This window comes from Oryzias latipes, chromosome 22, assembly GCF_053564925.1.
Source record: "Oryzias latipes strain Hd-rR chromosome 22, Olatipes_Hd-rR_3.1".
Taxonomy (NCBI): Eukaryota; Metazoa; Chordata; class Actinopteri; order Beloniformes; family Adrianichthyidae; genus Oryzias; species Oryzias latipes.
In genome coordinates this window covers 6,486,720-6,514,226 of record NC_136258.1, presented here as the reverse complement: position 1 = coordinate 6,514,226, position 27,507 = coordinate 6,486,720, and the positions used below count along the sequence as shown (strand labels likewise).

The 27,507-nt window shown below is 42.0% G+C and overlaps 1 protein-coding gene across 3 annotated transcripts in view; it reads right to left on the bottom strand.

Annotated features, from left to right (window-relative positions):
* The window catches only part of syne2b (spectrin repeat containing, nuclear envelope 2b), a 129,444-nt gene that overhangs the window by 40,165 nt on the left and 61,772 nt on the right, over positions 1-27,507 (bottom strand). For all 3 annotated transcript variants that reach the window (XM_023951859.2, XM_078940799.1, XM_078940797.1), the window contains 20 exons: positions 18,807-18,919; positions 18,616-18,727; positions 18,255-18,389; positions 15,135-15,293; positions 14,847-15,041; positions 8,999-9,097; positions 8,775-8,891; positions 8,504-8,704; positions 8,264-8,437; positions 8,001-8,132; positions 5,991-6,184; positions 5,612-5,747; positions 5,308-5,541; positions 3,064-3,198; positions 2,797-2,973; positions 2,274-2,429; positions 2,051-2,173; positions 1,774-1,944; positions 1,559-1,692; positions 112-316 (listed from right to left, as the gene is read on the bottom strand). In XM_023951859.2, the coding sequence (XP_023807627.2) occupies positions 112-316; positions 1,559-1,692; positions 1,774-1,944; positions 2,051-2,173; positions 2,274-2,429; positions 2,797-2,973; positions 3,064-3,198; positions 5,308-5,541; positions 5,612-5,747; positions 5,991-6,184; positions 8,001-8,132; positions 8,264-8,437; positions 8,504-8,704; positions 8,775-8,891; positions 8,999-9,097; positions 14,847-15,041; positions 15,135-15,293; positions 18,255-18,389; positions 18,616-18,727; positions 18,807-18,919 (3,102 nt within the window). The remainder of the gene's footprint in view (positions 1-111; positions 317-1,558; positions 1,693-1,773; positions 1,945-2,050; positions 2,174-2,273; positions 2,430-2,796; positions 2,974-3,063; positions 3,199-5,307; positions 5,542-5,611; positions 5,748-5,990; positions 6,185-8,000; positions 8,133-8,263; positions 8,438-8,503; positions 8,705-8,774; positions 8,892-8,998; positions 9,098-14,846; positions 15,042-15,134; positions 15,294-18,254; positions 18,390-18,615; positions 18,728-18,806; positions 18,920-27,507) is intronic.

The window sequence follows — 27,507 nt, the reverse complement described above, 5'->3', positions numbered from 1 at the left end:
GTTCAGGTCCAGTGATGCTCGTTCCCTTCATCTGATGACCTGTGTGAAGGGTCAAGGAGCCGTTCGGAACGGTTTGTTGGACCATTCTGAGGGGAAAGACGGAAGTCTCACCTGGACGTTGTGAGTCTCTGCAGTCGTTTGCTCCACTGAAGCTTCCTGTCTGGGTCCAACTTTCAGCTCTGAGGTGACGTCACGCTGAAGCGCCTGCAGTCGCTCCGAGGCAGACCCAGCCAGCTGAGAATAAACTTCCCAGGCCTGTAGGATCTCCTGACTCCTGAGGAGCTGCCGGTCCAGAGCTTCTAACACTTTGGTCCAGCTGGAAGGCAGAGAATCAGTGTTTTTACCAAATATTAGAATATCATGAAAAAGTGCTTTCATTTCCATAATTCCTTTCAAAACATGAAGCTTTGGTAGAAAATAGATTCAGGGTCCAGGTCCTGATCAAAGATGAAATCTGCATCTCCATCCTGATCCTCAGCAGAAGGAATCCTGAAGTCCTCTAGAACTTTCTGCTAGACCGTTGCAGTGGTTTTGGACTGAAGACAGCAGAGTTTATAAACACCAGCTGGATCCTGCAGTCCAGATCCTGACTGACCGTGGAGATTTCACTCTGGTCATCCAGCAGCTCGGGTTCTGGTCCTCCCCAGTCTTCCACCAAACTCTTGAACCAGGACGTTGGACCTCTGGCCAACAGTCCTTCTTCTCCTTGGTCCGGTTGAGACGTTTCCTCCGTTGGTCCAGAAACAGAAGTGGTTTGACCCGAAGAATCCGACAGCTGGAGCCCGTCTCCTGAATGTGGTTTTTGAAGCTGTTCCTCATTCCACTCCTCCTGGAGGTCTGCAGGTTCTTGAATCTTTTTGATGATCCGCTGAAGTCCTCAGTCGTCTCTGTTACTGCTTCTACCTCTCCGGACACATTTTGTCCTTCCATCAGACCTTCTGTTGATCTGCTCGGACACGTCGCTCCGTGAACAGCCTCCTTAGCTAGGAACTTTAGTGGTTTCAGTAGATGGAGGGGTCAGTGATGGTCTTCTGGATAGATTTCAGGTCTGAAGTCTTTCCCATTTTCAACCAGACTGAACCAATTTAATGACATCTGGGGAACCTGTGCTTTGAGTTCAGTAGATAATAAGTTTGTGAAACTCAGTTTAATATTGTGCAGATTTCTCCACATTTTCAAAAATCCTGTTTTTGTGGGTTTATGGGCAGGAACCCCAATTTAAGGAAAAATAATTAAATTATTGAAATAATTTAAGCAGTGGGACCTGAATCTGTATTTTATGAAAACTCAATTTTTGGACGGAATTATGGAAATAAATCCACTTTTCCATGGAAAGTGTCTGAACATGAACTGAGGGCAGGGGTGTGTGCTAAAGCTGAGCGCTGGATAACCTTTCTCCCCACCCCCCTTCAATGCATAATGCAGCAAATTCTATTTCAACCAAAGCAAATGTGGGTCCAACAGGTCAGAGAAAAAAGTCCAACTTCTCAGTTTGGCAGCAGATTTCTCCTGTCAGCTGACTGATGGGCATCCGTCTGCATGCCAGCATCCGTCTCACCTGCTCCTGCGTCTGTCTGTCCGTTCACTGACGACGGCAGCTGCAGCGGGACTGATCAACTCTCGGAGACGCAGCACGCTCTGGTGCAGATCCTCCCACTCAGCCTCAGAGGAGCAGGCTTCTTGAAGCAGGAGCTGTGTGAATACACAGGAACATCATGCTTGTAACCAGTCGTTCTGCAGCCGTTCTAGCAGAAAAGGTCTTTTTGCAAACACCTGCAGCTTCTCGTGCAGATGCCTCTGAGCCTGCAGGCAGAGCTGTGGGCTGCAGAAATACTCCAGCGTCAGAGACACTCTGATGGATTTCAGCACCATGAGTCTCTCCAGGTTCTCCACACTGGTCCATAGCTGCTCTGTCCGGCTTAGCCTTTGTCGTGTGGATTCAGTCTGCAAAAGACAAGAACAAGTAGAAGGCAGCAATGCGGCCATCACCAGTGCCAGATTGTATTTACTGGTTAATTCCATGTTACAGCTGCATGTCCTTCTGTGGTACCTGCAGGCTGAGAGACGCACAGGCGTGGGTGGACTCATCTATCCAAAGAAGAACATCACAGCTGCTCTCCTCTCTTAGCTGCTGAAGGGCTGCATGTTTCTGCTTAATCTTCTGCTCCAGCTCCTGATTCACATCACGGTGGAAAGATTTGGAGAGTTCACATTTGAAAGGTGAGATCCCTGGTTTATTTGAGCATCTTTACTGAGGCCTGATTGATTCTCACCTGGCAGTTGCTGATGCGTCTCTGTACTTCTGTCCTGCTGCTGGGTTTCTGAGCTGAGTCCATGCAGCGGTTCTGGTCCTTGATCCAGCCGTTGACCTGCTGCCGCCGGGTCTGTGTGTCCATCTGCTCCCTCAGCTGCTGTTCCACGTCGTTCAGCTGGAAAACCAGATGTTTTGACTGAGATCACTAGGTTTCTGTCAAACATCTGTGTGACCATGTGAGCATCCCACCACAGCGCGCAGTTAAAGAATAACGGATGAAGCTCTAAAATAAATTCAGAGTTTGATTTTGAGCAAAGTCTTCTCATGAGCCTATTGGAACTTTTAGAAAGGTTTTGTTAAAAATTCAAATTTTATTTGTGGAAAACATTTTTTTCCCATTGCTTCTTGTCAGGCTTTCTTTAACGAATCGCTTTCCGTCTAATGAAGAATCCATCAACAGATCCAGCTCTGGGTCTTGCTCAAAGACACTTAGACAGGACGTCACAGACGTGACAGAGCGTAGCAGAGACACATCACTGTACCTGTACACGAAGCCTTTGCTGCAGGTTGAGCCACTTCTGATTTAAACAGCCCTGCTCTTCTGCAAACTGGTTGGCGTCACAGCGCCTCCACTGGCTTTCCTCTGTACTGCACAGCTGGAACTGCTGGTTGGTAAAATCCACTATGGCCTGGCGGGCAGTCATCTCAGTGAGACACTCCTAGGAAAAGACAGGGAAGGGGTGAGGCTTTAGTCGCACACACACACATGATCAGTTATGCTCCCCCTCTCAGGTTCACTTTGTTTCTACCTTGCAGTATTTCTGGATGTCAGTCAGGTTGGCGGTTGTGTGACTGCGATGCTTCTCCAGCTGTGACTGGGATGCTGTGATCCAGCCTTGCAGCTCCAGCAGGACTTCCTTTGGGGACAACTCCTCCATCCACAGCTGAGTGTTTTGGATTAGAATTGAACTTTTATGGTCATTAAAACAAGTGTAAGTACAACAAAATTGCTTCAGATAGGAAGGAGAGGAGACAGTGGTGCCAAAAATAAAAAATAAATCCTACATCTGTTCTCTTCTCGCATTGGGGGCAGGTGTAAGTAAGTAAGTAAGTAAGAGTGCAGGTGAAGAAAAAAAACGGACTCTGCCAGGTTTAACAGAAGTCAGAGAAGGAAAGTGAAAGGTTTTCTTCAGGTGAAGCACTGCTTCTCAGTTGATTTTTGGTAGAATCAAATTTGAATTGGAATTGAATAAATTCTTCAGATCAGAAAGTGACTTCAGCTTTTTCACCCTGTATGAACATTTGTATCATATTCTATACAAATCCCATTAGCATGATCAAAACATGACTTAAAAACCCATTGCACCATGATTTGTTCCCTGTAGTTCACTATCACTCCACTAGGGGCAGTAGAAAGGCTTTTCTTGGTCATTTCAAAACAGCTGCTTCCATGAAATCTAAAAAGGAAAATTGATTGGTGGGAAAAGGTAACGGTAAGCTAAATTTCAAACCTTTATGGCAAGAATAACTTGATTTTCCAACTATTTTTTGTGAATTTCATCAAAAGGTTAAACAAAGCATAATAATCCTATAAAAAGAAGTGTTATGTCCATTTTGTGATGTAGTGAGCTCTACAGGCTTCTGTAAAGTGACACTGGCGAGTGTTTAAGATTGCAAAAAGATGGGCTGTGCAGTGGTTGGCTGCTGGGCTCCTTCTGTGAGGGGAGTCCATGTTCCCTCTGAGGGTTTGGGGTTTTGGGGTGTCTTCAGCCTGAAGGGCCTGGTCTACAATAGACCTGACAGTCTGTTTTAGGACTGGACTGGTCTGCCAAGTCTAAGGAACTATATTAAATCTCAGTGATCATGAACAAGAGGAAGGGGGTGTAAAAAAAAAAAAAAACTTCATTTGAAGTCTGGGGGAAGAGAAAAGAGCCAAAAAAAAAAAAAAAAAACAACAGAAGGAGGGAACAGTGCAGAGAGAAGGAGTAAAGGGTGAGGAGCGACAGGGAGGGATGGAAAAGCAGAGAAAGCTTGAGAGCCGAACATTGAAATCAGAGGAGAAGGAGAAAAATACAAAATAATAAAGACAGATGAGGGGATGTGGTTTCACACCAATATGGCAGAGAAGAGTCCTCGGGACAGCATTGTGCCTCACAGTGGGGGTGTTCAAAGCTAATAGGAGGTAGAAAGATGGAGTCCTGAAAAACCAAACTGTAATTTAGCTGTCATGTGGGCCAGAAAAAACCTCATTAGATTGAGAAACAATGGGATGTGGATGGTTGGAGATGAAGCTCCTGCTCACATTTCATTCATTTTAAACAGTTTTATGATGTACAAAAGAATAGAAGTCACAGAAAAATAGAAATCATGGAGACAATACTAAGAGTGTGACACCAAAGTGTATTCATGTGCTGTTTTCTTAGCCATTTTTTATTATTACAATTTTTACTCTTACTCATGCTACTTTGTTTTTCTAACTACTGTACTTCTTGCTTGGCTGCTGTGAACAACTCAATTTCCCTCCGGCGATCAATAAAGTTCTATCTTACTGATGATTTTGCCATAAACACAATGACAGAGAAAAACCACAGCCAACTCCATCACATGTGGTTTGCCTTCAAAATTGAATGTGAAATATTTAAAAAGGTTGTAGCTTTGAAATTTTTGGTTTAAACAAAACACAAGAGTTATGACACATCATTGTTGGAGTCAATATTCCCTTGGAACCTTGTAGTTAAGTGAAGCTCTGCCTATTTATAGTTTTAACACAGTTTTGACATCAGATTTAGGAAACTGTAGATAAAGAAGAAGCCCCTCCCTGCGTGTCACATGCTCCGTGTGAACGTATTATCACACCACACACGCCTGGGAGGAATTAATGACCATCTCCAGGTAGACTGGTGACAGTCAGTGATCTCACCCACAGCCTCAGTTTTTATCAGAACAGTGAGGAACCAGCCGAGAACACGGGTGCTGCCATGATGTTCAGGCAGCTGCGATCAAAAGCTGCTAAAAAAAACATGCATGGCACCATTAGAAATGGGTTTCCTCACCTTAAACAGATCTTTCTGAACGGCTGGCAGGTCTGCCAGCAAACCGGACCACTCCAGCTCTATCTGCCTCAGCTGAGTGTTGATGGCGCTGAGGTGTAGGTCCAAAGTTGTCGCTGTTTTCTCCTCGTCTTCATGCAAGGCTGCTTCTGCTTCCATCAGATGGATTAGCTGGGAGGCCGTGCCAAAAACTGTCACCTTCAGGTCGGTTTTGGCTTCCAGCTCTTTCATCAAAGCCTAAAATAAAAAAAACGTTCTGTTGTCGTTTATCCCACCGTAATGAAGAGACGTCAAGAGCGTCGCTCACCACTGCCTGCAGGCAGACGTCATGCTTTTGGTGGACATCCATCCCATCGGCCGAGGAGACAAGCTGGCTCCATCTGTGCGTCTGCTCTTTTGCACCACTCATCCAGTGTCCCAGCGCAGCAGCGTCCTGCAGGAACCTGAGGTAGAAGAAGAGACCGTTCAGAAACCGACAGCAAAAGAGAAAGTCAGCTTTAAAGATCCAGTCAGAACTTCTATTCTGTGAAAAGAAATAACTGTTTTCTCATCTCCTCCTTCAACAGTTGATGATTTTCGTCTGATTCTTTAATTTTTAAATACTTCATTACACTGAAAATCTAAAAAGTTTAAATTTTGTCTTTAGAAAATGTCCTGAATACGAATACTTCAGTTCAGCATCTCACGCGTTTTTTAGAGTCCTTGTTCTCTCAGAGATGACGCAGGCGCTCTCCAGCTTTTTGTGAAGTGACTTCCAGCGAGTCTCCAGGTTGAAGGTGGACACGCCCACGCCACAACAACCCACCGTCTGCAGCCAGCGTCCCGCTTCCAGCATGTGAGCAAACCGCGCCTGGTTTCCCTTCAAAACGCCACACAGGTCCTGTCAGGAAACAACTTGACATCAACAAAAGCCGAGCAGCAAACTTCAGATCCACACAGGTGTTCCGTCTGATCAGGTGAGCCAGCAGAGGTCTTGTCATGCTGACTTATTCTGCCAGTTTGGGTCTCAGCCAACACAAACATTAAGGCATGTCTTAAAGAAGAATTAGAGTTGAATCTTAAAGAAAATAACGACAGGAATAGAAGACGGTGGACTTTAAGTTATGGTTCATATTTACTTCCAAAGCGATTTTTACTTGTGATAAAGTCCCACTCTTATCATCCTTTGATCTGTTTGATCTATCTATTTTCTGAATATCTGGCTGCAGACACAACACCCACAGGCCCTGATTCGTATCTCTGGGGACTTTAACCATACCTGCACCCCCCTCTCAAGATTCAAGATTCAAGAGGTTTTTATTGCCATATTCTGTGTAGCTACACAGAGTAGGAATTTGTTTCGGTGCAAATGTGCAACATAAAACAGAAGAACAGTAAGCAACAAAATTTTTACACAATGGACATAACAAAAAATATAAATAGAGTCAGTAGTGCAAGGAGTGTCAAAACAGTGCAACTGAGAATGTTCAAGGTGCAGGTAGTGGGCTGGTGACTGGTTGGACATTGACGTGAAATTTAGGGGGGGGGTTACAGGGCCCTCTGCCACCCTGTCCAACTTCACCCAGTATGTAAACTGTCATACAAGGGACGGGAAAACTCTGGACCTTCTATCTGCCCCCCTCTCCCCTTTAGGACTGATCACAACCTGGTCCATCTCTCCTCTGCTTACACTCCAGTGGAGACAGGCCACAGTTTGTGAGGCTGCATGACTGTGTGTCTGATGTGGTGGTCTGCAGCCCGGGGGCACCTCAAGGGACTGTGCTCTCCCCTCTCCTGTTCACCCTGTACACACCAAAAACACTATTTTTATTGGAGTGGGTCCTAAAGGCCTAAAGTGGTTTACAGTCATAAGTCCCATTCACCCGTGCACACACACACACACTGGGGCCAACATGTGTGAATGTGGGGCTCAGTGAAGCATCACAGGAACAGATTATGGCAGACGTCCCGGAGATAAATGCTGGGAATCAGGTGGAGATGGTTCGAGAGGAGGATGAGGGCAAAGAGAAGAGCAAAGAGGAGGTCCATGGGTGCAGAGGAGGACATGAGGGTGCATGGTGTGAATGAGGAAAGGGTCAGATGGAGGCGACGCTTAAAGTGAGCAGCTAAAAGACAAAGGAGAAGAATTCAAGCTAAAAGCGGTAAAAGACAAATGTATTTTCCCATAGATCACAAAAATCCTTGAACCCCTTCATGCATGCTCAGTAGAGGGGCCTGCAAGAAAGCATCCTATTGTATGTTAGTTTGATGGATGTTCTGAGTGTATTTTCATTCATTTCTATTCTATTTTCCATTGAGGTTAATGGATCTTTTTTGGAAGCAGGATGTCTCTGCTGTTGCTCCTCTACCTGTGATCTCTAACACACTCCCTCAGTGGGGTTTAAAGAGGGAGCCACACATGTCCGCCTCCAAACAACAGGGAACGCAAACCCAGATGAGTTTTAGCTGGAGGGTTTTACTCCACTAATGAGCTCACATCACATCCAGAGAACATCATGTTCTCACCCACACAAAACAACCTAGTTTGGCTCTATTTAATTCAGCCAATTAGGACTTGAGTGCAGTGTATTCAGCACTGCCTGGACAACAATATCCTCCAAATGAACAGATTGGAGTATTGCAAAATGCAGTCCATTCTCTGCTGGGCTGCTGCTCCTCAATTAGACGGTCAGGAAGAACGCATTAATGAACATTACCCTGTAGGCAGAACGGTCCTGGGATTCCTTCTCCTCAGAGTCACCCCCCCACTGTGTACTGGAAAATGACGTCTGGATGGTGTTCAGCAGGCGGTCTGCCCACATGCTGTCCTCCTCCCACTGCGACCACACCTAAAATGGAGAAGTTACTCCTAAACACTCTCACGGTTTTCTCACAGTTTTCTGATCAGAACGAGACTCGAGGACGTTCAAAAGCACAGAGAATTATCTCCAGGGTGGGGGTGACATGCACATCATCAGACCTGCGATGTTTCCTGCATTTTCATCCCTTTCTCCAGTCCCTGCTTCTGCAGCCGGGCGACCTCCATCTCCAGCTCCTTTATGACAGCCCCCCACCTCTGGTCGGCGCCGTTTTGGACTCTGTCAGTCAAGTGTTGCAGGATGTAGAAATGATGGCCCAGGAACCGGAAGAACTTCTGAATAAGGGAAAAAAGGTTTTAGAAAGAAGGTCAAACTTTAAAGAAGTCTCTCCATTTGCTCACCATGTGACCTATCATCAGCTGCTGCAGCACCGAGCTGCTGCGAAGCTCCATGTCTGGTTGCAGGGTGAAGCGCTCGGAGCCGAGGTGGAGCAGCTCCTTCAGGCCTTGGACCAGCCGCTCCAGCTGCTCCTGCTGCTCCATGCTGCCCTTCAGTTTCTCACGGTGACACTGAACTCCACCCAGCACGGCCTCCAACTCAGCCTGCGTGAGGGAAAACGGTAGACTGAACTGAAGGCTTCTTTATCTTTGAAAGCCGTCCAACAGACGTTACCTGGAGCTGTGAGGCCTGCTGGGTTAGAACCGGCAGATGCTGCTGCTCAGCTTCCTCCAGCAGGGACTGAGTTTGCTCAGCCTTCTGCTGCAGAAACTCCTGAGTCTCAACAGCAGCCTGAAATACAGCCAGTGCTCACTCCACAAAGAGAGAACTTCAAAATGTGCCTGTCAGAGCTTCCATGAAGGTCTCTTCCTGTGGCCTTCGGCAGAGGGGGACAGTACCTGGAGTTGCTCCTGCAGTGTTTCTTCACACGGGCCAGTGCTGTGGTGAAGAGTCACCTGGTTAGAGTGGAGGTCTTCATGCAGCTCTTTGAGCAGTTTCTGGTGGAAGAAAGTTCCAACACAAATGACAGCCTGAGATGTTTGGAGATACAGATTTTTTCAGTTCAAGCTGTTTGGTTTGGTCCACATTCATTCAACCTCTCTGCAGATGTATTTGTCTAAAATTCTGTTTCCATGCCAATAGGAAAACTGAAAGCATTTTTTTAAAAAAAAGTCTAAATTAAAAAGTGAGACTTAAGTCTTCTCATGCTAAAACTGCAAACCCAGAACACCCAATGACGATGAGGAGGACTTTAAGAGAGGAGATGGAGGCGCTCCTGAACCGTTATATAAGGCAGATAAACTGGAGGTGAATCACGAAATGTTTTCAAGTGAACTCATGAATGAGCAAGTACATTCATTAAAACAGGATTTCACTTGTTTCAGTGATCATTTGAAGACCTTTAAAATTTGCAAATCAACACTGAATGTGAGTCGGGTGAAGTAATAATGCTCCAAATTCAAAAAAATAAATTTTTAAAATAAACATCTCCTTTCTCTTTCGGCTTTTCCCATCAGGGGTCGCCACAGTGAACAAGTCGCATGGTAAACTTGGCAATGTTTTACGCCGGATGCCCTTCCTGACACAACCCTCTCAAAGCAACCGGGCTTGGGACCGGCACAGAGGTAGAGAAGGGAACAGGGAGCAGCCCGGATTCGAACCCTGGTTTCACAGACGGAAGGCGCCGCAAACCAGCACGAGCTAAACCGGCTCCCTAAATAAAATAAAAATAATTACAAATAAAAAAAAAAACAATAATGCTGCGAATTTTTGTCTCTGCGGTTAAAATGTTGGAGTAAAAAAAAAGAAATGTTGGATATCTGCGCATGTCTGCAGACATTCTGCTCAACCTGACTGTGTCTGAGGATCATAGACATGCTGTTTATACAACAAGTTTCTAATCACTGATGTCAAGAAGACGACAGTAATGAAGCCTGGAGTGGGATGGGCCCAACAGCTGGACAGATGTGATGCTTTTCCTCTCCAGAGCTCAAAGCAGCTGCTCTCTTTAATGCCGGTTTCCTGTGGAGACGTTTCCACAGAGAACTCCTTACAGTTTAATAGCTCTGTCACTTCATCAGCTGTAAATAACCAAGCATAAAGTGGCGGAGCTAGAACATTTTATATGGGGGCAGAAGTCTTTAAAAAGGGGTCAAATTGGCGCATCAACGTGAACGGCCGTTATGAATTAAAGGATCAAAAATAAATAAGTCAAACTGTGTTATTATTTATTATTATTATTTTTAAAACAGCTGTTTTTAGCTGAGATGATAGTAATAAAGAAGTTGTATTGAGGATTTTTTTCCCTCTTTGTCTATAAATACACTAATATTGACTCAAAAATTGGGGGAGGCAAATAGGGGGCAAAGCTTTTTGCTGGGGGGGCTGGGCAGCTTTATCAGCAAGTTTCATCATTTGCTACAGCTCTGTTCTCTTCCACTGACTTTTGACTGACGCCTCATTGATTGTCTCTCTGCTGGGAGATGCTTCACGTAATTTCCGGAGGCAACATCTGGGCACGATGGAAAATAAAACATAAGTCCACAAGCTGGAGTTGGAATTAAAAAATGTTTAGAAAAATAAAATCTTTTTGAACAAATGTCTCAAAAATCACAGATATAAAACTGTTGGCCCTTCAAACACCTACAAAAGTACAGGACGTTCCACACACTTCTCTTGCAGATGTTGTGATCATCGTCTGTATATGAGACCCCTCCTCTTGGCGTTCCAAGCAAGAAGTGCACGCAGGCTCTGAAAAGCTAACGTTCCATAGACGTGTATTGACAGCTATCCCTCAGTCATTCAATTTGTTCAAATAATCATTCTTGGTCTGCTTCCTTTTTTTTACATGTCCTTGATTATCCTCCTTTTTTAGCTTTTTTTTCTGTAGCACAAGTCAAACTAGAAGAGGCTGCATTTCCAGAAGAAAATGCAGGGTTGAATGCTGTATTGCTGAATGAAAGCTGAATTTGCTAAAGAAATGGCTGAACAAAGCTGGAAGAGCTCAACATTTTAAACGTAGAATGGTCAAAGTGGGTAAAAAACTGTATAAGAAGTTAAGCTATAAGATTTCCCATGTATTTTAATGAAGCAAAAATCCTCGAATATCTTTAAAAGTTCAAAGATTTGAGAAAAAAAGTCATAGCGGGAATAAGCTAAAAAAGTTGAACATTGTAATAGTAGAATGGCTAAAATAGGTCAAAATTTGTAGAAGGAGTTAAGCATGAAAGCTGAAATTGTTGAAAAAATGGCTGAACTTTTGAAAATTTGAAGATGTTGCTAAAATGGCTAAAAGTGCTAGCATTGGAATCAGCATCATCAACTGACTCCAAAAAACACATTGTTTGAAAGTATCATATTGGTCAAAGCTACATGTTCTAAGTTGATAGAAAATCCAGTCTTTTCAAAATGGCGGCTTTTCTATTGATTTTATCTCCATAGCAACCATTTTATTTTTGGGTCGCCTGGAGATGAGGAACAAATCAACGTCGGTTTCAGATGAATCGGAAAAAGTAAACTTTTGGACGTCCTTAGCAACGAAGTTTGTTTGCTAACCACGCCCACATTCCTTATATGTCCAGATCCAGTGAATTTCAATATGTTCAGTTCCAGCCATGGATGAAGTTTATTGCAATATTTTCTTCAGATTTTGTCAAAAAATGCCCACCAAACAGTAGGTTGTGTTGCCATCCCATAATAATTTCAAAACGTATGTTGAAGTCCAAAGCCTTGTGAGCATTTCAACGTTTGAACGGTGCCTCTAGCTGAAAGCATGTTAAAGTTATAATGCTTGAAAGCAACAAAGGTTTTCAAGGATTCTCCATGTATTTAAATGAAGCAAAAATCTTGGAAAATCCTGGAAAATCTTGGAATATCTTGAAAAGTTCAACATTTGAAAGACTAAAAGTCGTAGCTGAATGGAATAAGCTGAAAGGGTTGAACATTGTAATAGTAGAATGGTAAAAATAGGTGAAAGTTTGAAGAAGTTTAAAATTGCCTCACATTTTGGCACAAAATGGCCGCCAAACTGTAGGTGGTGTTGCCATCCCATAATAATTTTGAACCTTATGTTGAAGTCCAAAACCTTGTGAACATTTCAATATTTGAACGGTGTCTCTAGCCAAAAGAATGTTAAAGTTACAATTGTTTAAAGTAGCAAAGGTGTGGCCAATGGAGCAAAAAGATTGGAAAATCTGGGAATATCCGGGAATATCTGGAAAAGTTCACGGATTTGAAGGACAAAATGTCATAGCTAGAATAAGATGAAAGAGCTGAACATTTTCATAGTCAAACGGTTAAAATAGGTGAAAAATTGTAGAAGGAGTTTAACTGTGAACTTCTGAACGAAAAATTCTCCATGTATTTCAATGGAGCAAAAATTCCCGGAAAACCTGGAATATCTTAAAAAGTAAAAGGATTTGAAAAACCAAAAGTCATAGCAGAAAAAAGGTAAAAGAGCTGAACATTTTAAAAGTTGAATGGTTACAATCGGTTAAAAATTGTAGAAGGAGTTAAGCGGCGAAAAACGGCGGAAGATAGGCGTAAAGAATAATAAATAAAGAGAAACAGGAAAACAAAGGGTTGAATGCTTTATAGCATTCAACCAATTACAAACTGACCAATCAGATGTCTGAATAAAAGTATGTGGGGACTGCTGGCCCCCACATCCAGTGTTAGAAGCATTTGATTGACAGATTTCGTGTAGCCCGCTTTCAAGTATAGGGGTCTGGCCTTCCAACAAGCTCACTCAAAGTGGTGAGGGTGGTTGTCATAGAATTGTAGGCGGGGACAATCCATAAATATGAATTTCTCCTCCATGATCAATTTTCAAACAGTTGGCACTTCCATTGATTAAAAAGGATGCCATCCAAATGTCACCACCAAATCTAAGTCCCTGATTGGTCAAAGTTGGACCTGGTTTGGGTCTCACCTTCACTTACTCATAGGTGTTTGCTGCAAGCTGACGCCTACAGCAGTGATGACGCTTGAATTTCTCTAAAATGTCTTCAATATCTGCATATACTAATAAGAGTTTTAGGATTGGTACAAAGCATATCCAGTATCACTAAATAACATTCAATTGAAATGATGGACAAACATCATAATCCAATAAGTGATCTCCCATAATCCCCACATTCTCTCGTTTCTCTGTTGGATTTCATTTTGATTTCTGGAAATTACTTTTTTTTTTCAAAAATGTTTAATCTTTATTTGCTTCATTTTCTTTGAAATTCTGTTTGGTTTCTGGAAATTCTGTTTTGATTTCTAAAATGTAATTTGTTTTTTTATGGCATGCTTTGTCAGAGTGATCTAATATGTTTTTGGGTTGAGTGATTTGTTGGTGTAATTTAAACTTTAGGGCCACTATTGGTGTTTCACATTTATTTGTTTGTAGAATAAGCCCCTTGAGATGCATCATCTCGTTTTCAAGGGGGTCCTCGACATACAACGAAACAAGCAAATACTGACAGATGGTCGAGCAAAATTTACATATATCAAAACAATGAAGATATTAAAATATACAAGACACACACGAACACAAACGCACGCACACTTATTAATATACCTCTTAGCAGGTAGTTTAAGGGGAAGGGAATAAAAAAGCAGGAAAGATATCAAATTCAATCAAAAACAGTTACATGAGTGTTGAAGTTGATCTAAACAGGCATTTTTAAGTTAAAAGAATGAAGTTAAAGATTTTCTGATTTCTTTTTTGACTCTTGGAAAAACAAAAAAAAAATTGATCTGCATGGCGTAAGTTATAAGAAGACTGAAAAGGAATTAGATATTGTTCAAGATATTCTGGGTAACTGAGGTTAAAACATGTACAATAGCCAGTGAAGTTGACGTTGGGAGGATAGGGGAAGCCAGTACAGTTGCTGATACATTAGACAGTGGTGAGTTCTAAACAGACAACAAAGAATAAACCTACACAAACTGTTAGAAATAACATTCAGTGGTCGGAGATTAGCGAGAGTGGTGTTTTGATATATTGTGTCACCATAGTCTAAAGTCGGGATAATCAGTTGTGAGATAATTTTCTTCCTGACTGAGAAACTAAAACAACGGATTGATAGATAAAGTAATTTTAAACGATAAGAAATTGAATGGACAATGGACTGTATATGAGCATTAAAAGAGAGTGAGGAGTCAAGCCACAAACCAAGGTCTTTGAATTGTTCTATTGCTGAAATAGATGACATGTAAGTTAAATTTATTTCACTTGCAGCTACAGGACGTCAGGGTAAAATAACACGTGACTGTATATTTGAAGACACATATGTATCTACTCCACCTCCTCTTGAGCTTCTATCTGCTCTGTTCAAAGTGTAATTGTCCAGGATAATAACACTATCCGAGATGTTAGAAGAAAGCCATGTTTCAGATATAGTGATAACACTGGGTTTATTGTAGACAAGCCAGGCCCTTATCTATCTCCAGGAGTCCCTGGAGATAACTTGTGTGCATGGACAGGACATGCACACTTCACACATCATAGGAACCAGCTGGGATTTGAACCACTGCCTTCTCAGTATGGGGCAATAATGCTAACCACTGTGCAGTCAACCATCTTTAATTTTAACTTTGATTTATGTCTCTTTAATAATGTTAGCACCAACTTAAGTTTTGTTTTGAGGCCTATAACAGCTTTTCTGTTTGATGTTGATTTTGCCCCAGTGAGCGACAGCGTCAGAGATTTCATGGATCAATAACAGCAAAAAGAGACTCCCAGAGGCTCATACTGACCTGTGTTTGTGCTGCATCCTCCTGCAGTTTCTGCAGCCGCCTCTGTCCTTTTTCCACTGCAGTCAGGACAACAGTAAGGACTCTGCAGAGCACTTCTGCACACTCCTGAGCGCGCTCTGAGCCCAGGACATGGCTGACCTCCGACCCCTGACGTGTTAGCTCATTGCTCAGGCTGCCCAGCTCTGCAGACAGACTCTGACATAAACCACATGAATACATTTAGTCAAAGTTGCAGCTCGTTATTTTTCTTTCTGTTAATAACAACTGCAGTGGTCCAAATTTGCCCACCTGTAGCCGCAGGATTGTCAGCCGGGCCTGGTCCTCATCCGTCACCTCAGCGCCGGAGCGCAGCTGAGTGTTGATGGAGGAGAGGGACAGGGCCGCTCCGTGCAGCACATCAAACAAACCCTCGTCCAACGCCAGTCGAGAGCCCGCCTCAGCAGCGGCCTGAGCAGGGAGCAACAAAAGAATGGCATCAAAAGAACGCCTGTCAGGCAGTTAGAAATGTGAAAATGAAATTTGCAGAACTAATTAAGCTCAGCGGTAGGTTCTGAGGGGGAGAGGGTGGTGGATGCTGCTGTTTCCCGAGGAACTGCTCCTCCTCCTCAGGAGTTTTTGTTTTCTTTCTCCAAAGGGTAAAGTCAACTTTTTCCGTTTTTGGTCGAATAGCTAAAAGGGCTGTCTTTAACTTCCCGAAGAGTCCTTTATCTTTAGTTTTGTTTCTTTTGAAAAGAAAATTTCAGAAATTCATTGTGACTTTCATGGAATCATCACTTAATGGAGACAAAAACAAAACAAGCTTAGACAAAAAAAGCATTTTTGGAAAGTAGAAAGAATATGTCTGTAAGAAACTTCAGCTTAGTTCAGGTGTGAAACTGTTCTGGTTGTTTCTTAAGGAGTCCCAAACTGTTCATAACTAAATAAATAACTATGACCTTGTGCAATAACATAATCAACCAATAAATATCTCATAAATATATGAAAAGACCATGAAATTGTGAAAAATCTTTTTCACAATTTCATGGTCTTTTTATATATTTATGAGAGCTTTATTAGTTATTTATTTAGCTATGAACAGTTTGGGACTCCATATTTTCTGGTTGTGTCTTGTTGCGGCTGCTTGTGTGTGGTTCTGTCTGGTTTTGTGTGGTTGCGTCTAATTGCGTCTGGTTGCATCTGATCATGTCTAATTCTGTCTGGTCCTGTCCAGTTCGGTCTGGTTGTGTGTGGTTATGTCGGGTCCTGTCTGGTTGCAGCTGGTTGTGTTTGATTGCATCTGGTTGTGTGTGGTTGTCTGATTCTGTCTGGTTGTGTGTGGTTGTGTCGGGTTCTGTCTGGTTCTGTGTGAAAACGCCCGCTTGCTTCACCTCAAAGCCTCTGAATATTAACGTAGGCTTCTAGTCACCAAAAGAAGCCAGTGGGTCACTTATGAAGGTTATTGTTAAAATTCAGGAACTATCATTTACTCTGTAGGTTGAATTGTTTGGTAACATCAACAAATGTATTTTTCTTGGTTTGATGGTTCTTGCTATCCATGTGCGTCATCAAGCGTGAATTGGTGCATTTTTGAAAAAATTTAATAGATTTTATTCTATAATGGAATGTTATGTTTGTTTGGACAGAAGCTCATAAGGGACAAAAATGCAAAAAAAAAAAGTAAGGCGCTACCTTTATCACACGCTTCCAACCCTGCGGCTTGTTCAATGATAATGATAGTGATGCTAATTTATGCTTTTTTTCCTCTTTTTTTAAAATGCATTTTTCTAACGGCCGCTAGGGGCGCTCGTGCAGAAAGGGTAAGAGTGAGACAGGGGGAACACGGTATACGTGTCAAGGAAGACACAAGTTTAATGTAAATTCCTGCTTTGTGAATGAATAGTACGAACAGACCCTCATCATGGAAAATCCAAGAAGAAATGCATATGACACAGCTTTCAAGTTAAAAGCAATCGTTAAAAGCAGTGTGAAAAAATCCACCATCAACGAGTTTGAAAAAAGCTGGTCTGCTGCGTGACGGAGACGACAGTGCAAGCTCAGGAGTGAATTTAACTCAGGATGAGATTGATACCGACAGCTACAACGAAGGAGAGACTGAGAGAGTGGGGCCAAGACTATCTGACGCTATTCCAATCAGACACTGAGGAGGAAGACTTCCATGTGTTACCTTCCAGCCTCGGGCTTCAGACAGTAGTCGAAAACTGCCGTTACTTCTGGTCCGGTTCCGGTCAGGACGGAAATGGTAACTAATCAGATGGGACACCATTGCTCTAGAACAGGGCAAGTAGCCGTTTATTTCTTTGCTCGGACCAAACTGTTGATCCAGCCCAACGCTTAAAACTCAGAGAGCGCATAAACAGCAGAACAGCCTTTTTATCCTCTCCGTGCATCTCCTCACTCGAGGCTTCATCATCACCAAGCGCACAAGGCAACGCCTCCTTTAGTCGCTGCGTTGCTTTCATGACAACCGCAGTTACACAAAATAAACACAACAAAAAAGGGTGGAACAAGCTAAGCTGGTTTCAGTGCACTGGAGGAAGATGAAGAAAGCTCTGTGACTTTTACGTTCATGTTTTTTAACGCAGTCCTGTTAGTGCTCTGACTACCACATTGCTGCCGTGTTACTGCCGCGTCACAGGCACTGTTTGGAAAGAAAAGCTCAGATAAATCATTGAAACTTCTCTCTTTCTGTGTCCCGTCTTTCTTTGTAAAAATATCATGTATTGAACCTTTCCTGCAATTACCTTTTTTCTTTCTGACCGTGGTAGGGAAATGAATAGGATATGAAGAAGTCTGTTCGGACCCTCAGAGCCTCCAGAGCGGGTTAATAAAGAATTATTCACCGTTCTTCTGGGGGAAACCGTCTTTTATTACGGTTCCCCTTCACTCTGGATGTCAAACATGAACGCGCACCCCCAACACGCTTCCGCTGCACGCTCTCACTCCCTCTTGCGCTGCAGGCGCTCCCTCTTTCTTACACACATGCATGGTTTCAGCACATACACATCCTCATTCTACAACACATGTTTCAATGTGGGCACTAGCGGCTTATGTATGTACAAAATGGTTTATCCTTTAAAAATATAATGGGTGTGGCTTATAATCAGGTGCGCTCTCTAGTCCGGAAATTACGGTAGGTGTTATTAGTGAAACCTCTCCAGCCTACATCCTCCACTTTTAGTCTTTAAATTCAAAGAAAAGCACCAGAGTGACATAAACCGAGCATCATTTCTGAAATAAATCATCTTCACTAACCCACCTTTACTTTTATTTTATCTATTCCTAACCCTTAATCATAAACTTATTTGCGTAAAATCCGCTAAATGCAAATGTATTGAAAGGAAAAGTCCTTTGGGAGGTTTTTAGAGAGCCAGCAGCCCCCTACCACCCTGTTTCACCCTGGCTCTTCACCTCACTCTGCAGCTGTGCAGATGTGAACTCCAGCAGCTGCAGGCGGCTGATGACGGTTTGGACCTCTTTCAGGGTTTCTGCGCCGAACATGCATCCTGCTGTTCCATCAAAGGCCTTCAGAGATGAGTCTGTCACCTTCAGAGGGGAGAGAGGAAGAGTGACACACACAGAGGAATATCAAAAGAAAAGATGAGGAAACACACAAGTCTAATCAGGCCCTGCAGGAGTCCACATCACACCAAGAGACAACGACGTGTTCAAAGAAGGTGATAATCAGGCACCGCCAAAACTGATTTTTCTTTTCTTTTTGTGTTAGAAAAGTAATAATCGAGCCCCTCAGTCTTCGTGATGAAGACCTCACCTCACACTGAGGAAGCAGGCAGCTCTCCTCTAAAGCGAGCAGCCGAGTGTGAAGAACGTCCCACTTCTGCAGAGCAGAGTCCTCCCCCACGGCAGCCCGGGCCGGGAGCCCCCTGCAGGACACGGTCAGCATCACATTTCTGTAGAAGGTGGTTCAGCATGAAAAAAAAAAAAAGAGGATGAGTCTGTTACCACAGCGAAGACTCCCTGCCGTCCTCGGAGTCTCGGCTGTTGGGTGGACCTCTGCCCTGCTGGGCGACGGCCTGGGTGAGCCCCCTCTGCTGCGTGAGCTCCAGCTCCAGGTCCTGTGGAGAAGAGAAGCTCTGAGATGTTAAACATCTGCAGTTGCTCTATTTGTAAACAGAAACTCCATCAAATCTTCATGAAAAATCGAGGAAAATCCTGCTTCTAGGTTTCTACTCACTGTTAAGGTTTTTGATTTTCGTTGAAACTTTTCCAAAAACTTTTTTGTTGTTTGAGGAATAATTCCATTTTCCAACTATGTTTTTTTTTTCTTTACGACGGAGTTTTAAAAAAAAACTAAACTTAATTTAACTTAATTTACTAGATTAAAATCGAAGTGAGTATACAGAGCAGCAAGTGAACGCCACGCATATTTGTTGTTTTATGTTGAAATGGGACGTTTCATCTGCAGGAGGGGGCGTATGCCACACTTCCGCATTGGTGTTCTGCGCATGACAGGTTCATGACTTCATGGGAAAAATGGACTTATGGGTATATTAATGAAAAGGAAAATAATGTAGCAGTCATCTACACCCAAACGTGTCTCTGAGCTCCTTATTTTACAGATGAAACTCCGCTTTACCGCCACCAAACCCCGGAAAGCCGCCCACAGGAAAGATCTGTTGCTCATATGTTGCTTAATCTCATCTCTTGAGATCAGTTTGAGCGACTCATATTTGAATCATTCTGTGATCATTTGCTTCAGACCTTTTGCTCCTTAAGCTCGCTTAGGAGCAAGAGTTCAGATGAAAGGAGAAGACGTCACTGAGACAAATGAGGTTGAGTTTGAGATAATTGTTTGAGCAATAATTAAGAAGTGGGAGAGACAAAGCTGAGACAAATGAGTCCTAAAAGAGATCTCGTTATTGTCTGTCTAATGTCTTTCATGTCTAAATCATTTCTCTTGAATGCCTTACCAAAGCCATTTATCAGAATGATATTTGCGATTTTTTTGAGAAAGAAACGAGAATGTAGTTTTATAGCAGTGGTCACCAATCCTGGTCCTCAAGGGCAACTGTTCTGCAGGGTTTAGATGTTTCTCTGCAATCAACAGGTGATTAAACGCCTCCTGCAGAACTTGAGGAGGCAATTCAACCACTGCAGCAGATCTGTTGGAGCAGGAAAACATCTAGAACATCCAGGACAGTGGCCCTCAAGGACCACCATGGGAGACCACTGATATACAGTAACAGTAAAACAATACTATAAATATAAATGCTTAACACTTTATTTGGGCAGCACCATCATCAGTACAGCATTTGAATTTGGGTAGCAGTATTAGACACTTTAAAATTTAAAATATTTAAACAAAATACAGAATTATAAAACACAAATAAAATGTGTATTTTAGAATAATTAGTACTATAATACTAATTAAATACAAAATAAATCACAGCTCTGTCATTATCTCACTAACCCCCTCGCTGAAAAGTCCGGTTTTAACAACATTTTTTCTTCAAATTAGAATTTAAAAGTATTTTAAAACTAAACTGAGTTCTTATTGATGAACAATTTTGAGCATACCAGAAAAACAACATATTGTTTTAAACCCGGAGATCTACATAAAACGGTGAGAAAACTTTTTTTAAGTACATGACCTGTGGCGTACTCAATCTGGCTGACATGTTGATCTTAAATACTTCCAGATTTTAAACAACAAACACACTGACAGCACTGCTGAGGTACAAGAAAAAAAACCAAGAATATTTAACCACGTAAAAAAGTACCTGATAATAAAAATATGCTCTGGAACTTGCATACTACCGAATCCATGAACCAACTTGAGAACCAAATTAAGAACAAATGGAAGAGAAACCAGTCCACATACTGTAGACCAGTGTTTTTCAACCTTTTTTGAGCCACGGCACACTTTAACCTTGACAAAAATCCCACGGCACACCAGCATCCAAAAAAAAAAAAGGAGAAACTCATAGTCTGTGTTGATCTACAGTTCCTCCACAATCTCACATGCATTTTTGTGATAATTGTGTATTTTTGTAAATATTTTAAAACTAAAGTGAGTTCTTATTGATGAACAATTTTGAGCACTACCAGAAATACACTCCGGGTATATTGTTTATACCCCAAGATCTATTTAAAATGGTGAGAAAACTTTTTTTAAGTGCATGAACTGTGGCGTACTCAATCTGGCTGACATGTTGATCGTAAACCTAGGCACTTTAACATTGGGAGTTGGGTCATCTAGACCCACTAGACAGTGCGCTAAACCTTTTTTCTTCAATGATTTCAATGTTGATCTTCACTGGTGTCCATGGATTACATGAAATCTTTCCACCTTTATCCACCTTTGTCATGGTAGGGAGAACACGTCAATGTAAGGGTGGGGTCATAGGATAGCACAAGGGTTAAATACTTCCAATTTTAAACAACAAACACACTGACAGCACTGCTGAGGTACAAGAAAAAAAAAACAAGAATATTTAACCACGTAAAAAAGTACCTGATAAAAAAAAATATGCTCTGGAACTTGCATACTACCGAATCCATTAACCAACTTGAGAACCAAATTAAGAAAAAATGCAAGAGAAACCAGTCCACATACTGTAGACCAGTGTTTTTCAACCTTTTTTGAGCCACGGCACACTTTAACCTTGACAAAAATCCCACGGCACACCAGCATCCAAAATAAATAAATAAAGTTAAGTTAAAAGATTTAAAAACTGTTTGATGTTTGTTCGTTGTGGTTTCAAGACGTTTAACAACGAAGATTCATTGTGCGCTGAGACGCTGTCGCTTTAGCCCAATGCATCATGGGAGATGTAGTGCACACAAACTGGCATCTCTGAGCTACATGGTTTTGTTCACTTGTTCCACGGTCTGACACTGGATTCTGTGGAAAGCTACACCGCTAAAGACGAGCTTTAGCTGGTATTTTTGTTGAAACTGAGTGACTTTATAAGCAGAATCAGAACAAGGAAGTGAAGACTTTAACCATTTCTGATTGGTCAGACTGATGACATGTGATTAAGCCTCCGAGAATAATTGGTGGAGACAGTTAAAGGGGCGGATCTTTTCCTAATACAGCTGTAGCTGCGGCTAAATCGCGGTACCGTCATTCTTATCAAAAGGTCTTTAATTTAATCAAATAAACACAAAGAAAAAAGTATTTTACAATCTTTCATATTCCTAACTTCTCACTGTTTTATCAGGGCCTGTTAGGATGAACAAAGAACTGATATCCTGGAGATGGAAAATGTTTTTAGATCAGTAAATGAGGGTAATTTCCCGCGACATACTGATTGAAAAACACTGCTGTAGATGATAGCAGTTGCTACTCCTTAGAACCTGCTCTGGCCTACATTTGTTGACAAAGGCTTTCTTGAGCTTGGCCTCCTCAATTTGTTCCCAACCAGGTAGAGTGGCACATCACAAGATTTAAACTGTAAGATAAGAACATTAAAATCTAGCATGAGTAAATTGACAATAGATGGCACATAAAAAAATAAAACACTTCAAGCAAGAAGCATATTGTAGTTTATAAAAGTTGCTGCATAATGCTACCATGAGATTCCATTTACATGTCATCTGATTAATCAAAATAATAGTTTCTGGCATCTCTATGGAATTACATATCTGCCAATAATTGAAAGGGCGTAAAGACAAATAAGTGGGCGTATTTAGGAACTGAGTGAGTAAACCTTAAAACCGCGCAGGCGCAATCCTAACTGAGAAGTGATTTTGCGCGGTCAATTCCTTTTTGCGCTCTCATGTGGATTTACGCTCAGTGTTAAGGGGGCGTTTTTGTCACTTTTGGGGCAGGAACCTTACTGGTTGATCTGATTGGCCAAAATTTGCATCTCTTATCAGCGAGGCAGAGGGGCGGGACTTTCATTTTTCAGTGCGGGGGGGTTAATAGGCGGCTCTTGAGCTGCATGTGGCTCTCTGCCTTTTATCATATTTTCTATATTCAGTACTTTCACAATCATAAGGGGAAAATCTTACATTTTCTCCTACAAGTACACAGCGGCCCTAATGTGTTGTTGTGTGACTTCGGTAAAGAGGACCTAGGAGAGAACAGCATGAGAACGATATGGAGAGAGGAGAGGACGTGGAAGAAGACCCCCCCCCCCCCCACCCCCCCCCCCCCCCACCCCATAGTACAAAGGTGCAGTTATGAGCATAATGCAGAAAAACTTCGTTTGGAAACCCTGGAAATGCAAAGAGACACGATTATGAGGCACAGTTTAAACTGCAAGCTATCAGCTACGCGGAGGAACACGGGAATAGAGCAGCTGCAGTTCGGTTAAATTAGATCTTCACAGATTCGGACTTCCTGCTTCAATAACTCTTCTGATAAACATTCAAATGTGTCGGCAAGTATCTCAATCATTTTGTATTAACACAGAGAGTGAACTACAAAAGCATTTTTAAAGAAAAAAGATTGTTTTTATTGCCTTTTAATCAGATTTGTTCATTTTAAGCTGTGAATGCAAACAGAGCAGCGAGCCGGCTGCCAAGGGAGCGTCAACAAAGTGCAACCTCTGTGAAACACCATTCTGTAAAAATCGGTAAACTTTTAAAAAGTGAATACATGTAATATATTTATATGAACTGGAGATGAAGACTCGCCAGCATAGTCATGCTACATTATTATTATACTAAATTTTGTTAGAAAGTCAACCTCTATTTTATTGCTTATAGTTTTAAAATTTAATAGAGATATGAATCATAACATAAATGCTCAATAGCTCTGAAGATACTAAAGCTTCTGTCACCAAACCTCCTGTACTGACTAATCATGACCTTATTGTCCTACTGCAATAAAGATTATGCAAAAAAAAAATTTTTGGCACCTTCAGAGCTATTCAGGATTTTTGACCAAATCTGATCCATTTGTAAATATGAAAAATTCCTATAAATAAACAATGTGAACTATTCACATTCTTTATTTTAGTATGACAATAAAGTCTTGTCAAGTTACTGATAACTTAAGTCATGATTCATATCTATTAAAATTTGAAAAAGTATATGCAACAAGATAAAATAAAGATGGACTTTCCTACAAAATATGTATTGTAACAAGAATATGCTTCGTAATAATTTTATGCAATTTTTGTGAGATTATTGATTTTTACACTGTGGTGTTTCACAGTTCACAGAGGTTGCACTTTGTTGACGGTCCCTTGACAGCCGGCTGCTGCATGTCTGCATTCACCGTTTGAAGCGAACAATTCTGATTAAAAGGCACAAAAAAACGATCTTTTTTCTTCAGAAATGCATTTGTGGTTCACTCTCTGTGTTAATACAAAAGTATTGAGATACTTACTGACACATTTGAACGTTGATCAGAGGAGTTATTGAAGCAGGAAGTCCGAATCTGTGGAGATCTTTCTAACTTATCGAACCTCAGCTGCCAGGGAATTTAAAATAATGAATCCATGTTTCACAAGTGAGGACGCTGGAAAACCAACTCCGACAAGACAAGAAGACGCAGCAGCAGCTGAGTTTCCGCGGAAAAGGAAAGGCCTGTGTTGGAAGAACGACTCGAGGCTGAGCGCTGCAACTTCCAGCAGATGACCGTGAAAAGCTGTCAATCCTCCCCCCCTTACCGGGACGCAGCGCCGGCGAGTTACGCCACACTTTGGGACTGCAGGACTTAAACTTGGCCTGAGGTGTCTGCTTTCACTGTTCTTTGGAGCCACATGGCAACAAGACGGACTCTGATGATGAGGAAAGGGAAGCCGGCGTGTTTGATAGAAATGTAGCCAAGCTGTTCCAGATACAGAAGATGAGGACTTTGATGGATGTTAAATGCTGATTGAAGACTGAAAAAATAAATCACAACCAACTCAGTTTTGCGCTCGCTGCCCTTTTTTAAACACACACCAGCGTGCACCTTTCACCGGTATGCGTGTTAACGTTAAATACAGAACAAGCACTCAAATTTGAAACGGCTCCGTTTAATCCAGTGCTGTTGTAAGGAGAGGACTGGGTTATGGGAAATGATATGGCTTTAATTGTGTGTTTGTGTGTGTGTGTGTCTGGCAGGTCAGTGTGTGGTGTGGCTCTTTGACTATCACAGTTAGAAATGTCGGCTCTTTGTGTCTAACTTGTTTGCGCCCTCCCCCCCCCCCCCCCCCCCCTTGTTAGAGGCATTCATAGAAAAAAAAACGTGGATGTAACGTGGATTAAAACATTAACCAACGACCCAAAACTAAGGTAAGAAAGTGCAGCTGGTTTATTTGTGGTGTAAGTTTTTCTCATGTGAAATTCACTGCATTTGTTATCGTTTTAATGCTTTTAATCCACGTTACAGCCGCTGTTCGATTTCTATTAAAGCCCCAAAATTAAAGTCCCGCCCCGCTGCTTGGCATGCAAATTTCAGCCAATCAGATCAACCAGAAAGGTTCCTGCCCCTAAGTGACAACACACCCCTGAATACCGCCCCCAAGTGACAAAAACGCCCCCTTAACACTGAGCGTAAATCAAGGTGAGGGCGCAAAAGAGAACTGACCTAGAAATATCCCTGCTCAGTTAGGATTTCAGCCGTTCAGTTGTAAAATACGGGGTCGCTTGGTTAGAATTGCGCCATCACAGTTTTAAGGTTCACTCACTCAGTTTCTAAATACGCCCGCTTAGTTGTCTTTACGCCCTTTCAATTATTGGCAGATTTGTAATTCCATACATCCCTAAAAGCAGCCACACTTCACTTAAGAGGACATATTAGACTTGAAATGCAGAAAGTTACTTCTTTGGGCAGTAAATATTTAACAAATAAGGTTAAAATCTGTTTTTAATTCATTTTTCATGATACAGTCCCGATCAAAAATGTAAGAAAAGATCAAAAGTGTCTTAATTAGGATGCTGAGGGCTGATGGTGTCAGACGTAAACTGTGGAAGAAGGTATTTCAACATATATATATATATATATATATATATATATATATATATATATATATATATATATATATATATATATATATATATATATATATATATATATATATATATATATGTATATATAATGGTAGAAATAAGAAGTTTGTGGTCAATATTTTTTTGATTGTTCAGAATATTTCCATTAGTTTTTCATGTACCTAATTAGAGCACTTTGGCTTAGTTCTTTGTTTTGTTTGAGACTGAAGAATTACACTTTAGTGCAGGGGTCGGGAACCTCTTTGGCCGAGAGAGCCATAAACGACATATTTTTATGAAATTTCGAAAGAGCCAAACAATAATGGAGTGTCCATTTCCCACACTGAGGCACGGAGACTCAACTTCTTTTAGGGATCTTAATTATTCTGGTAGAAGGATGTTGGAGATGGAGCTGCCTGGCAGGAGGGCAAGAGGACGGCCAAAGAGGAGATATATGGATGTCTTGACAGAGGACATGAAGTTGGCTAATGTTAGGGTAGAAGATGTCCATGATAGAGTGAGGTGGAAAACGATGATTCGCTGTGGCGACCCCCGATGGGAAAAGCCGAAAGAGAAAGAAGACTGTAGACCGCAACAAACGCCGTACAATTAATTCAGCAACTCCTCAATCTCTCCTGCCGAGACGAGAGCGCTTCTCCCAACTTTTTATTCCCTCACTGCCGCGTCAGCCCTCCCATTTCCCTCATATGGCCCTGAACCCCATTGGTCCAAACTCCCAACGACAGGCTGAGCGACAGAACTGAGGGCCAATCAGATGTCTGCATGATGCGTTCATTGAACTCCGGAACTTATAACGCAACCCAACAGCCACCCAGTTAAACTCAGTCCGCTACAATATGTTTAAAACTAAAGATACAAGTGAATGTGTGCATTTGATGTATTTTCAACACTTTTAAAGTACAATAAGTCTGTGGATTTTTTTTAATAACATTGTAATGCTGAAACAGCATTATTATGCTGTTGCTAATAAATAATGAGTATTTCTTCTGGTGCTGCATGGTGGTTTTGCTGATGGTCTAGTCTGGTTGATACGTGGTGAGTTTGAGCTTCATGCAGGCGTTGAGACTTCCATCCGTTAAACGTGATCGTAGGTTGGTCTGAATGTTCTTTAGATGTGAGAAAAACTGCTGACATGCAGACGTGGAGCCAAACACACACTCACGCTGCAGTGAGTGACGGGTTGTGTTTTTTAAGTTATGACAATGTGCCCACTACCCCCCCCCCCCTTTCTTACTCACACATCCCGTCCCTGCAACTGCGCGCTCTTTCTCAGAGACGGGAGGGCGCAGTTGCAGGGACGGCGATTCACAGATTTCTGGCTGGTACAAACTCTGTGAAGTAATAGATAACAGTAAACTGATAGTGCTGGCGCAGATTTTTTTTCTGCAAGCACCGATACTACTGCGCATCGTGCCCAAGAAGGACTGGTCTAATAAAATATGATTAAAGATTTGTCTGCGAGCCAGATGTGACCATCAACAGAGCCATATATGGCTCGCGAACCAAAGATTCTCGACCCCTGCTTTAGTGGTACTGTCAGTCTGTTACCCATTCACATTCATATCCACTTACGAACATTACAAAAAATTCATTTCTAATGTTTGACTCACATTTCAATTTCCAGGCAGCAAGAAGTTTTATTTTTTTGTGGCTTTCCTGCTCGGAAGGTTTCACAAATCAGAAACTGTGTTTATTGTATTCTTTAGTATCTAATGCATGATTTAATCCAAGTTTGAGCAGTGGTTTTTGAATG